Genomic DNA, 17,074 nt, shown 5'->3' on the forward strand with positions numbered 1-17,074 from the left:
CTTAATCCTGAGCAGCCAATTGTAATTTGGAAGGCATCAAGAGATTAGCTATGAAAAGACAAAATTACAGTGTCCCTTTAAGTCTAATGTAAATTGGTTATCCGTGTCCTAAAAAAATTCTGGACAAATCAACTGACAAATCAACTGATCTTAAACATTCCAGAAAGGAAGCAGAGGCATTGTCTGGTGAAATGAATGCAGATGAATCCACTACTCTTTTCTGCAGTGACATTTTAAAAGACATGTGGGGTCATAAACATTGCAATTAAGCTATAGCATGCAGTTTATCTTCTCTTCTGCCTTGTAATTGTCAATCGATATGAAATGACGCTGGAGAAAAGCAAAACTGCAGAAGCTCATGCTTGCTGTCATATATTTTCCCACTCAAAAGTACACATTATTAAAGCAGTAGCTGTAGCTAGACCCTACCTTGGGCAGATTAACGTCACGTATTGATCGAAGCATCAGCACATCCTCCTTTTCATCTGGGAATTTAACCTTCAGGTTTCCAGCAGCTGTTAACACGGATTTAACTGCCCTCATTCCATAGTCATAGTGATGCTGGGAAGAGAGCTGAAGACAAATCTGGCTAGTTATCATAGAATTAATGATATCAAACTCTCCTTAGTCCAAGTGGAAACCCCCCCCGTGGCTTTGAAGAGACATTTATATAGTCTCCCAGTATGCCCCAAAAAAGCTTGTACATTAATATGTCAGTAGTATACTGTATGATACAGTTTATCGATATTATAAAGGAAATCACTGTTATGAAATCTTTTAGCTATTCTCACATCCTTCATCTATTCTAAACTTTATCACATATCATAAGTTTGGTGAAAGTGGAAAATTCATACAGTGTAAAAGTATGCTAACATTGAATATAAACAAGCAATAAAACCTAGCTGCATTGCTATTTGATGAACCTGACACAGGTTTTAAAGGAGAAATATTTTGATAAACTTAGTTTAAATATTTTTTCCATCTATAAAGATTTTTTATAATAAATCAATAACTACTTATGTTTGATGATTACATAAAATAAATAAGAGAAATGCATCATTGCATCATTTTATTTATGATAAACTAGAAAGGAATTAAAGCTGAAAAAAGATCAGTGCTGAGTATTTGGGTGGTAAGCATTGCATCAATTACACAGTGACAAGAAGCAGAATGAAGGAAGCTATGAATAATGGAATCACAAGGCACAAAGCGGATGGGATGTCAAGTCTTTGTGCAGCAGGTCATGTATTCACCCTAAAGGGTAATGGTTTTCTATCAGACAATAGCCCTATATCCATCTTATCACATTCCTCTGAAAAGTGCCTGGGCACAAAGTGGTAAGATAAAATGTTAGGTTGAAACAATACTAATATGTATAAATGGGGGGTGAGCAAGATGAGAAAACCTCAGGCAGAAAGTAATCTTATCTGAGAATCTGGGACTTGTTTGAGTGAGCATGGGAGCGGGTGGGGGAGCTTCTTAATAACCAGTCATAAAAGTAACTAAATGAATAAAGACATTTGTGACATGCTTTAATTGTTTGGGGGATGAATACGTATTAAACTATCAAAACATTGCGAGGATAAAATTAGATTCATTAATCAAAGCAAAGCTGAGAGCTGGCTGTGAAGACATGATGTAAATACATTTTCAGTTCTTTTAAACTGTCTACCTGAACACTGTAATATTTAATATTTTGTAATATATAGAATATCTCACAAAAGTGAGTACACCCCTCACATTTTTGTAAATATTTTATTAAATCTTTTTATGTGACAACACTTTGGACATTTTCACTTAGGCCCCGTACAGACAAGCGGACAGTCCGATGAAATCGGTCCGCCGGACCGTTTTCATCAGACATGTCCTCTGGGAGATTTCGGTCTGATGGCTGTACATGCCATCAAACCGAAATCCGCACGGACAGAGAACGCGGTGACGTAGACGACACCGACGTTCTCTATCGCGCGAGTTCAATGCTTCCACGCATGCGTCGAATCAATTTGATGCATGCACGGGATTTCTGTCCGCTGGTTAGACGTACTAACCAGCGGACATGTCCGCCGGACAGCTTTCCAGCGGACATGTTTCTTAGCATGCTAAGAAACATTTGTCCGCTGGAAATCTGTCCGCTAGCCTGTACACACGATTGGATCTGTCCGCTGACACTGGTCGGCGGACCAGTTTCAGCGGACATGTCCGGTCGTGTGTACGAGGCCTTAGGGGTGTACTCACTTTTGTTGGCAGTGGTTTAGACATTAATGGCTGTGTGTTAAGTTATTAAGTTAAGTTATTTTGAGGGGACATCAAATGTACACTGTTATACAAGCTGTACACTCATTACTTTTGTCAGTTCTTCAGTGTTGTCACATGAAAAGATATAATAAAATATTTACAAAAATGTGTGGTGTGTACTCACCTTTGTGAGATACTGTATACATTATATATATATATATATATATATATATATATATATATATATATATATACACACACACATCTATAGATAGATAGATAGATAGATAGATAGATAGATAGATAGATAGATAGATAGATAGATAGATAGATAGATAGATAGATAGATTTACAATATTGTGATACATGGAACTAAAGACAAGATCACTGTTTTGAGAGAACATGGGATAAATAACAATGGGGGACAAGGTCAGATGTAGGAAGAGGTGTTGAAATGGAGCTAGGGAGTAAACAGAGGTTTTAAAAGGTAGAAAAAAAACCTACAAAATGAATTAAGCTATTAAAATAAAACAATATTTTCAGTATAAATAAATCAGCACAATGACAAGTAAATTCTGATTGGTTAACTCAGATTACCGTTATTTGAGCTTTACCTTTTTTAACCTGGGACTAATCCTATTTATTTATTTATAAAGGATCTGGAGGATGGAATAAACAGCTCAATCTCAGAATTTGCAGATGATACTAAGCTAAGCAGGGCAATAACTTCTCTGCAGGATGTGAAAACCTTGCAAGAAGGTCTGAACAAATTAATTGGGTGGGCAACTACATGACAAATGAGGTTTAATGTATAAAAATGTAAAATAATGCATCTGGGTGGCAAAAATATGAATGCAATCTACTTACTAGGGGGGCAATCTAGGATGGAAAAGGACCTGGGGGTCCTAGTGGATAATAGGCTCAGCAGTGGCATGCAATGCCAGGCTGCTGCAGGCAAAGCAAACAGAATATTGTCATGCATTAAAAAGGGGACTAACTCCAGAGATGAAACAATAATTCTACCACTCTACAAGACTCTGGCCTGGCCGGACCTGGAGTATGCTGTTCAGTTCTGGGCACAAGTCCTCAGGAAGGATGTGCTGGAACTAGAGAAAGTCCATAGAAAGGCAACAAAGTTAATAAAGGGACTGGAGGACCTTAGTTATGAGGAAAGGTTATGAGCACTAAACTTATTCTCTCTGGAGAAGAGAGAAGCTTGAGAGGGGATACGATTTGAATGTACAAATGTACAAATACCGTACTGGTAACCCCACAATAGGGGTAAAACTTCTTAGTGAAGCGGAATTTGAAAAGACACATGGCCATTTACTAAAATTAGAGGAGAAGCGGTTTAACTTTAAACTGCATAGAGGGATCTTTACTGTAAGATCGGTAAGAATGTGGAATTATCTTCCCTTGGCTGGTTTCAGAAGGGATCATCGATTATTTAAAAAAACTATTAGATAAGCACCTGAATGACCACAACATACAGGGATATACAATGTAATACTGACATAAGAGCAAACACACAGGTTGCACTTGATGGACGTATGTCTTTTTTCAACCTCACCTACTATGTAACAATTTACTAAGTAAGTGTGGCAGCAGAGTTACATCAGTCAAGATAAAGGCAAAGAAAAGTAGGCCTAGAGATAGTGTGCTTATTGTTTATTCATGCACGTTTGGTTGCTTAAAGTCTATGTCAAGCCAAAATCTTTTTTCTAGTATTGGATAGTGTGTTTAAGGATTAGAACTCCTGTCAAGTTTTTTACTGATATCCTGGGCTCTGTTAGAGAGTTTTATGCCGTGTACACATGATCGGAATTTCCGACAAGAAAAACTTGGATTTTCTTCCGACGAAATGTTGGCTCAAACTTGTGTTGCATACACACGGTCACACAAATGTTGTTGGAAATTCTGAACGTCAAGAACACGGTGATGTACAAAACACTATGACGAGCCGAGAAAAATTTGGTTCAACGATTCCGAGCATGCATAGGATTTTTGTGCGCCGGAATTGCATACAGACAATCGTAGTTTCCAACAAGAACTTTTCCCGTTTGAAAATTTGAGAACCAGCTCTCAAATTTTTGCTGTCGGAAATTCCAACAGAAAATGTCCAATGGGGCCTACACACAGAATGAATTTCCGACCAAAAGCTCACATCAAACTTTTCTTGCCAGAAATTCCGATCGTGTGTACGCAGCATAATCCTAATTTTCTAGATTGCTAAAAATAATTTCACCAGGGTCACAGAAAGAAAAAAAGTCTTAAAGGGTGTCTAGTCTTCCCCTACTCTACCAATGAAAGATTTGTTTCCGTTAGCTTGACCGAACGTTAGGGTAAATATCTATAATACTGCTAAAAAGTAAGAAAAACGGGTTGACTGCACAAAAAACTGTCACCTTCCAAATTTTATCAAATACGCACAAAATTCTTTGAAATCTCTCTCAGGTCTTTATTCTGGCATTAAATTGATATTTAACTCTTCTTTTAAACTTCAACTTATAGGTAAGCTTATAATAAGACTTACCTGAGTGTAACTTGGAAATCACCTAAATATGCACCATTTAATACATACTGTCTTCATCTCAGGTCAATAAGGTTAGTTTCACACTGCACACTGAGTGTTGTGATGGTGGCTTCCGAACACATGCACAGGATTGACATTATCATGTCCTGGCCATTCAAGCAGCCCAAGAACACAAACCCAGATATACGTGCCAACAGAAGTGATAGCTTTGAAACAAAACCATCTAGTGCTGAGCTAAGTCTGCCATAATATGCTAATATGCGGTTCAGAGTTAAATACCGCTTTAGGAAGGAGAGGCTCTTAGTTATACATCTATATTTATTTATTTTTTAAATATTTTTATTAAACATTTTAAAGGTACAAACATACAGTAGTATAAATACACATTGTAATCATAGACAGTCATGGCATACTGGTATAAAATTTTGTGTAGTATCAATAACAGCATGATGGTTAGTAGTCTCGCATGATTCAGGAAGCGAAAATCAATCTATAGTTTGGATGACTCTGAACTGGTCTGTAATATGTTTTACACTTGTAGGATGCTGAACCTTAGGTTTGGTTTTGGTCAGCCCCATCTATATATTTATTTTAGTTGTATATATGTTGGTATTGATATGCAAAGTTTTTAAATTTCATGAGCTTAGATCTATAACTATTATTATATCATCTTCAAATATAAGTTTTAACTTCACACTTATTCCTACAATGCAAGCTAAGAACAGCAGAATAATTCCAAAATAATTTAAAGCTCTGCAATTCATTATTTGAGAAAGGACTAAACTAACTGACTGCTTACGGTAATTTGATGCTAAGAGCTGTTCTAGTCAAACTATGTATTTCTCCATGGTTTTTAAGTTTGATATTCATGGCTGAAAAATTGTAGAAACCACAAATAAAAGCTCTACTGTCCATGGGTGGGCTAGATAAATGATTATGTTTTCCTACTGTCTTGTATTCTATTGTGTATATTTTTTTACATTTATTATTAAAAAAACAAGTGATTCTTACCTGCTCAGAACATAATCTGTATGTAGCTACAATTTTAGCAGCAAGGCTGCGTGCTGCGACAAAACCCATGGAATACAGAGAAATCTCAGCAATTAAAGTATAATCTGGCACCATCATAGCAACAGTCCGAAACAGAACCTATAATATTAGATATTGTGTTAACCATAATCTTTATATATTTAGGCACATAATTAAACTATACAATATTTTCTGGATGATCCATGATATTTGTGTGTGCATTTAACTACTTTAACATTAATTATTTTTGTATGACAACATTAAATATATACTAAATAAATACTTTAGTTTTAAATAAACTCTTTTATTTCGTAATTTTCAAAAATCCACAAAGACTTTCTAGTGTTCACATTTTAAAGGGATGATAGCTTGGTGGTTTTGTGTTTTTATGATTGTCAGTCCCAGAGTTACAATAACAGTCTTTGCATAGGTGCTAGGAAACATGGATGAAAAGGTTTAGATGTATACATTCGTTCCAGTGGATGGTTTCTGGAGATGTGTCAAAATGAAAATCTATAAAATAAAGAGGGGCTGTGTTGTTTCAGCTGTTTTAGGAAACAAATAAAATAGTACACAAATGCTTTAGGCCTATGAAGCTTATAGGTATAGAACAATTTGTGCTTTTTGATGATAAACATATTAACCTCATAACTGAAGTTAACACAACTAGGCATATTGTAAATGTGAAGTAATTTTACACAGCAATCTCAAGTATAATACACACTGATCTCACAGCTTGCAGTGATGAGCTTGTTATTCGGGGTGACATACCATCCACATGTTGTCCTTCCTTAACTAATGACAATAATCTCTCAACCACAGGCAGGGGGTGGACATCAATTTGACAGAAAATATTTTTTTAACTTCCAAATTCCAGGAAATATTACTCCAAGTAAGTCTGTTTGGTGTTCTATTTAAGAACCAACAGTGAAGGTAAGCACACATTTATCCAAGATCTTAAATGCATATATTTTTTTTTTAATTAGTTGTAACCCTGTGAGTTAGAATAAAGAAAGATTATCATAACCACGTGGAGATGAGCTTAGACCAATCTTTCTCAACTAGGATCTCTGGAGTGTTGCTAGGGGTTCCTTGTGCACTAAGCAGTGGTGGATTAATCTACAGCCTACACTGAAAACTAATGTAAGTGGGGATTTTTTAACTGACACTGAATATTAGGGGCCTCCTTTACATTGATAATTTCTCCCCTGAATTCCAATTTACGGTAGGCTGACATTATCCAAACAATGAGAAGTTGTGGAAAAATAACAGATAAAAAGTGTTTCAGAAAATAGGTAGAATTTGGAATATGTACTTGTATAGGTATTCATATCTGTAAGGTTGCAAAAACCCATACAGGGATTAGGCCATTTTAAAGCATAAGGAGAATATATCTTTCTCCATGCATATACTCTTTGGGGTAAATGAAATGATCCTATGCTGCACACTATTTAGATCCTGATAGGCAATGTAGTGGTTAACTTTATACCAAAGAAAAAGAAAAGAAAAGGGTCAGTATAGGTGCCTATAGTGAAAGAAGTAGTTTTTGAGTGTACTCTTCAAAAGTTAGGTATCTTGTAGTAAAGAAATAATGTAGACTTCAATAGATGTGCCGAACACCCCCGGTTCAGTTTGCGCCAGAACTCTTGCATATTGCAAAAATTCGGACCCGAACTGCAAACCCTATTAAAGTCTATGGGAACTGAAATGGAAAAAGTGCCAATTTTGAAGGCATATATGCAAGTTTTTGGCCATAAAAAGGATATGGTGGCCCGCGTAGTCGTACTGCCCTGGGGACATGTATCAATGCAACATTTTTTGTTTTTAAAGGAGCAGTGATTCTTAACTTGAAACAATAAAAATTAAAAAATCCTTTAAATATAGTGCCAATTAAGGGGGACCCTTTAGTCTGCCTGTACTGTTCATAGAACCTGCTGCAGCAAGAGTGACATTTATAAAGAAAAAAAATCACATTTACATTTATTTTCCCTGCAAGCTTTCTTTACTTAGCAAACAATGGCTTGGGGAGCCAGTCTGTATGATAAGGCCACATTTTAGTGCACTCGGAACAAGATTAGAGTTTTCTGGATAATATCTGGTGTCTCTTTGGCAGATGAAAATAACAGTGAGCAAGCCTTATGTGAAGAAGCCAAATTATAGTACACTAAGGCCAAGATTAACTTTTTTTTAGATAGAGCTTGGTGTCCCTTTTGCAGACTTTGGATAGAAGTAACAGGTGCAGAAAAATTGGGCTTTGGGTGTTGGTGTTGCCTTCACACCGTTACCCTAAAGAGGTAGTCTTCATGAAAGCAAAAATTGGCCTTGATGTAAAAAACTCAAATTTGAGTAACAGTTGCAAACAGTTGCGGAAATTTTGGCCTTTGGGTGTTGGTGGTGCCTTCACCCCTTAACTTTCTAGAGGTACTGTTGAAGAAAGCAAGACTTAGTCTTGCTGTAAAAAATTAAAATTTGATGCTGAAAACTAGGTCATTGAGAGTTAATTGTGCCCATGAAACCTATACCAAAAAATGACTTCAAGATAAAATCAACGATTCCAATAACACCTAATCAGTGAAATCGGCATTAGGGGTTTGATATTTATTGTTATTTATTACTATTTGTTTGGGAAGCACACATATACCACCAGTCGGTGGTGCCAAAGCGCTTTGTGACAAAAAAGCCCGGATGTTCTGGCGAGGGAAGCATAAATAAAAAAGGAGGGAGAAAAAAGGCTAGAAATCAGCAAGTAGATGAACGTAGAAAAAATTGGCCTAGGATTGAAATGCTTGGCAAAATAGCCAGGTCTTCAGTTTCTTCCTGAACGTATATAGGCTTGGGGAGATGCGAATGTTAAGCGGGATTTGGTTCCAGGGAGTAGCCCCCGCGGAGCCAATCCGTTTTCCTTCTATGGAAATTAGCCTGTCGGTATTGCCAGTGAGTAGGGCTGAGCGGAGACAGCGTCTAGGTATTTGGTGTGGGGTCAGATCTGATAGGAACTGTGGGCCCAGCTGGTGGTAGCCCCTGTAGATCAGGCAAAGGATTTTACAATCGACACGTTTTATAACAGGGAGCCAATGGAGTTCTTTGAGCACAGGACTGATGTGATCTTGCTTTTGGAGATTATAGATGAGCCTAGCTGCTTGATTCTGCACCAGCTGCAGTTTCTTAGTCCATTTGAAGGGAATGCCTAGTAGGACGCCGTTTGAAAAATCAAGGTGAGAAATAATTAGTGCCTGGACTAAGTCTTTCCTCTGGTCTTGGGACAGGAGGTGTTTTGCCTTGCGGATGAGTCGTAGAAAATGAGTGGCTCTCGAAACCGATTGTCTGACCTGGGGAATCATGCTTAGTTTTTCGTCAAGGATAACCCCCGGGACCGTCACCTTATCTTTCGGATTTGGTATCAGGCCCAACTCAGTGGGCCAATTTTGAAGAAAGTCGGTCTTGCCTTTTCCAACTATCATGACCTCTGTTTTGTTACCATTAAGGCACAATTTGTTGATGGCCATCCAGTGGTAAATATCGCGCAGACAATTTGCCAATCTTAAGGGCATGTCAGGGTAAGTTAGATCATCAGCTACCAACTGGACATCGTCCGCATACAGATGGAACCAGAGACCATGTTTGGCAATAATGTCGGGTAAAGGCCTAAGATAAACGTTGAAGAGAATGGGGGACAGGGCGGATCCCTGGGGGACCCCATTCTCTACTGTGGTAATCGGAGATAGAAAAGAGCCCATCTTTACTTGGTGGGTGCGAGCTGTTAAAAAATCACGGAACCAAGCAAGAGCATTACCTCCCAGCCCGAAAGTGGTGCTAATCCAGGACTGACTCATTTTGACAAACGTCAGCCATCGAAAAATGTCCCAGATGGGTCTGCTCATGAACAGTAACAAACGTCACTCCAGCTTATATGTTGATAAGCTGGCATGATGTAAACGCAGCGCATGCGCACACAGGTACTCGTTGACAGCCCCCTGCTGCATGTGCAGCCACAGCAGCTTTACCAAAGATGAGTTCCACCTGGTGGCATGTCACAAATCAGGCGGTTTACGGGCAGGTGGAATTCCAGCTGAATTTCAGCCAACCGAACACTGTGTATGACCACCTGAAAAGCTGTAGCACTGAGCCCGGTCTTGCATCCTCTGAGTTGCAAGCAGAGTTACCCAGTGTGCTGTGAACAAACTATATTGTCCCTGACCATGCTTGCTGGACCACATGCCAGGACTTAGCAGTAATGTGGACCTTGTGGCTGACTGCCTTGCCTAATGATACCACAAAATTGCCTTCCATGTGATGGTAGGGAGCTGGAAAATAAATATAAAAAGAAATAGAAACTGGGAACCTGCCTTTGTGGTACAGCACATTCTGCAAATTCTCGGAAGGGGCAGAATCCACAAGACGAAAAAGACGAGTTGTAAAGCCAGCAGATTTAATAAGCTTGAATTTAGATGCTGGGCATGTGGGTGGCAGTGACTTTTTTTTTCCGTTGCAGCAGATGTGGCAGAGAATTTTTTCTGCTACAGTCTACAGCTGGTGGTGTGTTACTGCCAGATGTGCTGCAATGACCTGTGACACCCTTCACTATACGATCATTCCTTTCAGTGGAGGCTGCTGAGAGGTCAGGAGGTATAGCAGGGGTAGAAATAAAAGATGAGGAGTGAGTAGGAGCAGAATTGCATCCCTTTTGTGTGGCTTTCAGGTGCTCTTGCCAGTGGGCTAAGTGGTGGGAGGTAAATGCCTTGTCAAGCATGTGGTATCCAAATGGCTGGTGTTTTTGCCATGCTTGATTTGCTTAACCACTTGCTTACTGGGCACATATACGCCCTTCCTGCCAAGGCGAAATTTCAGCTTTCAGCACTGACACGTTTTAAATGACAATTGCGCGGTCGTGCGACGTGGCTCCCAAACAAAATTGACATCCTTTTTTTCCCTCATGTTACAAATGTGTTTTCCGGTCCTTCCCCCCCTACTGCATTCCTAGATGGCTTTATTCCAAAACCCCCTTCTCGTTCCTTGCTCTGTATGGACTCAGTTGTAAGAGGAAAACCATCCCCCCCCCCGTGTGACGCTTGGAAGAAAACGTGCAGAGCTGAATGAACTTTTTACACTGGATGTGTGTGCAGCCTTCCCAGGAATGGACTTGTGGGAGGAAATCATACCTATATGAACTGACCTATGAGGGTGCCATGTGCTACAGACGGCACAGGGAGGGGGAGGGTAATAAGGGGCTGGGATGTATTTGTGATTCTGTGGTTTTAAAAAAGAGCCAGCAGGCTCCAGGCCTCCCTCTGTTGGGACTGAGCTGAAAGGTGAGCAGATGTAGTTTCCTTGTCTGATCTATATATCTCACCTTATTAATTTGAATCAAACGGCAGAATGGGTTAGCCCTGAGGTTATATCAGGGCCTCATCTACATCAGGAACACTCAGAGGTGTATTTAGGTTTTGTGCTGCCCTAGGCCTGGCTAAACTTACGCACCCCCTAATTTAAATATGACCCACCCCTTCCTTTCAAAGCCACACCCTTTCTTCTTTAAGACCCGCCCTGTCATATTCATGGGAAGAGGACAGAGGGATGCCATGGGTGAAGGACAGAGGGACGCCGTGGGAAGAGGACAGAGGGACGCCGTCGGAAAAGGACAGAGGGATGCCGTGGGAAGAGGACAGAGTGGCCAGAAGAAAGCCATTACTTTCAACAAAAAACAAAATGGCACATTTTGAGTTTACAAAAAGGCATGTGGGTGTCTCCCAAAATGTATGGAGGAAGGTGCTCTGGTCTGATGAAACTAAAATTGAACTTTTTGGCCATCAAAGAAAACGCTAGGTCTGGCGCAAACCCAACACATCACATCACCCAAAGAACACCATCGCCACAGTAAAACAGGGTGGTGGCAGCATCATGCTGTGGGGATGTTTTTCAGCAGTCGGGACTGGGAAACTGGTCAGAGTTGAGGGAAAGATGGATGGTGCTAAATACAGGAATATTCTTGAGCAAAACCTGTACCACTCTGTGTGTGATTTAAGGCTAGGTCGGAGGTTCACCTTCCAGCAGGACAATGACCCAAAACACACTGCTAAAGCAACACTTGAGTGGTTTAAGGAGAAACATGTTAATGTGTTGGAATGGCCTAGTCAAAGCCCAGACCTCAATCCAATAGAAAATCTGTGGTCAGATGCTGTTCACAAGTGTCCTGGCAGTGGCTCTGTCTTTCTCCCTCTCTGGAGGTGTGGGTACAACGTGGCTCTCGCTCTGGTGGTGCGGGTACAGTGTGGCTCCATCTTTGGTGGTGCGGATACAGCGGTTACAGCGTGGCTACCTCTCTGGTGGTGTGGGTACAGCGTGGCTCTCTGGTGGTGTGGGAACAGCGTGGCTCTCTGGTGGCGCGGAGTACAGCGTGGCATGGGGTAAATCGCGGCTCTCTGGTGATGCGGGGTACAGTGTGGCTCCCTCTCTGGTTTCCCAAGCACAGTATTCTCTTTTGCGCCTCTTATAACTCCCCCTCCCTCCAGCAGAGTGCTTGCATACTGGGGGCTGTAGCTTAGTGTCTATGGACACACTGGGGCCAGCGACTTCATTTCCCATGATGCCCCCCCCAGAGTTTTGTGATTGGCCCTCTGCTGTGGCCAATCATGGGGAGGTACACAGCGGGCAGAGAGCTGGGCGGTGGCGCGGCAAATCCAATTAGAGCCGCTCTCTCTCTTTCTCCCTTCGGCTTACAGAGAGGGGAGGGGGGCGGCGAGGGGGATACAGACATCCCACAGCTTTCCTCTCCCTGTCACAGTGCTGCTGCCGAGTTCTCTGGCAAATAGAGCAGCAGCGCTGTGACAGGGAGAGGAGAGCTGCGGGATGTCTGTATCTCCCCCGCTGCCCCCCCTCTCTGTAAGCCGAAAGGAGAAAGAGAGAGAGCGGCTCTAATTGGATTCGCCGTGCCGCCGCTCAGCTTTCTGCCCGCTGTTTACCTCCCCATTGGCCACAGCAGGATCACGGCATGTTGAGGGTGACGGGACGGCTCCTGTTTAAACTGCTTCTGGCCCCTTCCGCACCAGGCGCAAACCGTATCACATCTAATCAGTGCTCTGATAGTGGCCCTGTGTGCGGGAGTCAGGTGAAGGGCGCGGGTACCACTTTCGGGGGGGGAGGAGGGCGGCTGGCCGGCCTAGGCCAGAATACATCCCTGGGAACACTGGTGTTGGCTGCACTGGTCTGGTGTGGTGGCAATTAGGAACACTGTTTCTAGCTACACTGGTCTGGTGACACTGTGACTGGTGTGGTGGTAACCAGAGACACTGGGGCTTGCTCCAGTATAAGTTTTTGTCACGTGAATGGGGGCACTTGTGTGAGATCCAAGGTGGTTAAGGCAGGCAGTAAGGAGGCAATACAACACCTCCTCACTACCTGTAAAATGCTATGCAAAGAGCAATTTAAACACAGATCACTCTTCGGGGAGCGCTGCACATTTGATCTAGGCCATATGGTGACACTGGGACTGGTTTGACAATGATCACGGATATTGTACCTGACTGCACTAGTCTGGTGACATTGTACCGCTGTGACAGTGATCAAAGACAATGCCTGGCTTCTCTGACATACAGTGATATAAGAGCTTCTACCCATTGTACCACAGCAGTACAATGTCACCACTTTGATTGAGAAAAAAAACAAAAAAACAATGTCACCACCACTTACAGCAGTAAAATGTCATCATTTTGACACTGCACATGCTCTGGTGACAGTATATTAGAAAAAAACATATTAACATAATAAAAACAAAACTGTGTTTTTGCTTTCCCAATATTGGAGGATAAAAGTAAGTAGAGCTTCACCTCATTTAATAAGCTATAATATATATATAAAAAAAAAACCTTCCAAAGCAACCAGCCTTTACTAAGTCAGCCTCTATATATATATAGGGCCAGATTCAGGTACCTTTGCGTATCTTTGTGCTGGCGTAGCACATCTCATATGCGCTACGCCGACGTAACATTGAGAGGCAAGCTGCGTATTCACAAAGCACTTGCTCCCATATTTACACCAGCGTAACGTAAATAGGCCAGCGTAAGCCCACCTAATTCAAAGTAGGCAGGTAGTGGGCCTGTTGTATTCAAATGAATCGTGACCCCATGTAAATGCATGGCCGTACGAACGGCGCATGCGCGCGCATGCTCAGAATCACGTCGCAAATACTCCCTAAGATACGTCGGCTCAATGCTTTTGACGTGAACGTAACCTACGCCCAGCCCCATTCACGTACGACATACGTAAACTACGTAAAATCGGACGGCTGTTCCGTCGTCCATACCTTAGCATTGGCTCCGCCTCATATAGCAGGGGTAACTTTACGCCGGACGTACGCCTTACGTAAACGGCGTAGCTTAATGCGATGGCGCAAAACGTTTGTGAATCGGCGTATCTAGCTCATTTACATATTCGACACGTAAATCTACGGAAGCGCCCCTAGCGGCCAGCGTAAATATGCACCCAAGATACGACGACGTAGGAGACTTACGTCGGTCATATCTTGACAAAATTCAGGCGTATCTAGTTTCCTGTATACCGCGCATAGATGCGACGGCGCATCCTTGAACTTACGCCGCGTATCAACAGATACATCAGCGTAAGTTGTCTGTGAATCTGGCCCATAATCTTTAAAGCAATACATACCCCTATATAAAGTCAGAGAGCCTATAATGTATAACTGAAACGTCTGCCATAAATAAGAGTATATATTATATTTATATTTTAAACTTTTTTTCCCATGCAAAAAAACAGAACACACCACACAAGCAATAAGAAACATATACTTCTGTAGATTTCTAATATTGCATTGCAAAATTATTACTCACCAAAAGGTATTATGAAAAGTAAGCAGATTTTTAAGTATCCTGGATGTCTGTTCTAATTAAAATTTAAATTGAAAGCTGGGTTCTAATGAAGAGAAGCTTAGTTTTGGGTCCAATGGGAACAACCTGGAGATGACTTGAAAACTAGTCACAGAAGGACAGCCAACTCACAAGGGTATGCATATTAACAGATGTACAGTTGTTCCAATATTTGAACTGACTTAGAATGTTTCCTGGAAAACACTTTAAATTATCAAAGTCTTTATACATAAACAACTGTGTGTTGGAAAGGCATTGTTTTGTGTCAAAATCCAAAACTGTGACTGGACACTATTTTATTTAAAGACATCGATGCCTTTATTTAATATTGTGGCCATCCAGGGGTTGCATCTGTCACACCATGTTACAGTATACCTGGTTGAGATGAAGCAAACATTTTCCTTACAAAGCTGCTGTTATTCTGTTCTGCATGCCCACTCCAATGCAGTGAAGAAGACTCTACTCTTGATGCCTTTATTTATTATTATGGCCATCCAAGGGTTGCATCTGTCACACCATTTTATACCTGGTTGAGATGAAGCAACAATTTTTCTTACAAAGCTGCTGTTATTTTGTTCTGCATGCCTACTCCAATGCAGTGAAGAAGACTCTATTGTTTTCAGCTCCAGAAGGTTTTACCCTCTTCTTGACCAGGCAATGTTTTGCAATACATCACTGCATTGCTTTAACTGACAATTGACACTTTTTGGGGAACAGTGACACCAATACAGTGATCAGTGCTATAAAAATGCACTGATTACTGTATAAATGTCACTGGCAGGGAAAGGGTTAACATCATGGGCTATCAAGGGGTTAAATGTTCCCTAGGGAGGTGATTACTAACTGTGTGGGGCAGTGTCGCACTAAAGGATGAGAGAGATGATTGGCTCCCATTGTGTCCAATCACAGTGGGAGCGGCACATGCCCCCTAAACCCTGGCACAAAATCACATACAGGTACGTGATTTTGCACAGCCAGGCCACTCTGCTACAGTAAATGTAAGTGTGGCAGTCCAGAAGTTATTAAAGCAATAGTAAAGTCGACTTGTTTATTTATACCTACAGGTAAGCCTATATGTAAAGTAAATACCTCCTAAACGTGCACCATTTAGGACATATTTACTTTAGTAAAAGAGAAGAGTGCAATAAATAGGCCTAATATTGCACAACCGGCGCTAGGGGGCGCTAAAGTACCTTTTCCAGTGACTGGTTAAAAGTGAATGTAAGATACCGAGCACAAAAGACAAACACCAAAAAGTGAAAAATGGTGTCAGATAAAAAGCAGCTATTTAAATTAAACGGGAGAACCCATTTAAAAATATGTAAACAAGTATCTATAAAATCAGTGAACTGAAGTTCAAAAGATAAACAGCGCTATAGAGTTGGTATATAGCCAGCTCAAAGAACAAATAATATCCCAGTGAGCTCAGTTGGTGTGTAAGGTGTTCAGACCTAGAGTGCACGTGCACCTAACAGCTCAAAAGTAAGACACCCCTATATGTGGAAGAGAACTCCCCCTCAAAGGGTGCAAGCTTACCACAGCAAAGAAAAATTGCTCTGCAAAAAACACCTTCTGGTTCTCCAGGTATTGGTAGGGCAAAACACTTCTTAGCCAGGTGACATGTAAAACAAAAATAACACAAACCAATGATAGTGCGATATTGTCTATAAATAGATCAAACTGGCATAAGTGAGTAAGTAACCAATGGTGAATGCCCGTACAATGAAGTACTGTCAAATGAACATATAAACAGAAATGAGTTCACCGCTTTTCCAATCCTCCAGGGGCTGCGCGCTTGCTGTGTGATATCAGCTGTAGCAGGATCCGGATTGTGGTTGGTGGAGCGCGGTGGAACGCAAAGCAGTATCCGGGTGTAGCGTCGCTGTAGCCACGGCCTGACGCGTTTCGTCACTTCCGACTTCGACAGAGGGCGTGGCTACACAGCGCAGTCACTCTCCCTTTGTACTCCGTCAACGGCAGGCTATTGGATGAGTACTGCCCGCCCCCCGGTCCTGATTGGTGCTAATGCTGACCGGATGGACAGGCCGACTTCAGCCTTGTTGTGTGGAGTTTAATAAAGGGGAAGGTGGAACACCAGGAAATAAACAACTACTGCATTTTAATATGGTCATGGACCAGGGTCTATACACAAAACGCCTGGCCACAATGGGCAAAGTGATCATTTGTAAACGATCTCTGCAAGCGATAATAAATAAAAAAAGTTTTTTTATATATAAAATGACAGTCAGACAGATACTTAAAGGAAAAGGTATGTTTTATACTACGGCGGTATATCACCCAATCACGGACGTTGTGGGCGTATCTTAGCTACGTTTCCAGACAATGTAGCTCTATGTGGTAGATATACCAAATATTTTAATCATTAGATAAGAAAGTC

General features: G+C 41.3%; 1 protein-coding gene across 1 annotated transcript in view; it reads right to left on the minus strand.

Moving 5' to 3' along the window:
• The window catches only part of LOC120932094 (dynein heavy chain 3, axonemal-like), a 216,398-nt gene that overhangs the window by 12,979 nt on the left and 186,345 nt on the right, over positions 1-17,074 (minus strand). Inside the window, exons 7-8 of the mRNA XM_040344229.1 lie at positions 5,780-5,917; positions 430-573 (exon numbers count right to left, since the gene is read on the minus strand). Coding sequence (XP_040200163.1) covers positions 430-573; positions 5,780-5,917 — 282 coding nt within the window. The remainder of the gene's footprint in view (positions 1-429; positions 574-5,779; positions 5,918-17,074) is intronic.

Source organism: Rana temporaria, chromosome 3 (genome assembly GCF_905171775.1).
Source record: "Rana temporaria chromosome 3, aRanTem1.1, whole genome shotgun sequence".
Classification (NCBI taxonomy): Eukaryota; Metazoa; Chordata; class Amphibia; order Anura; family Ranidae; genus Rana; species Rana temporaria.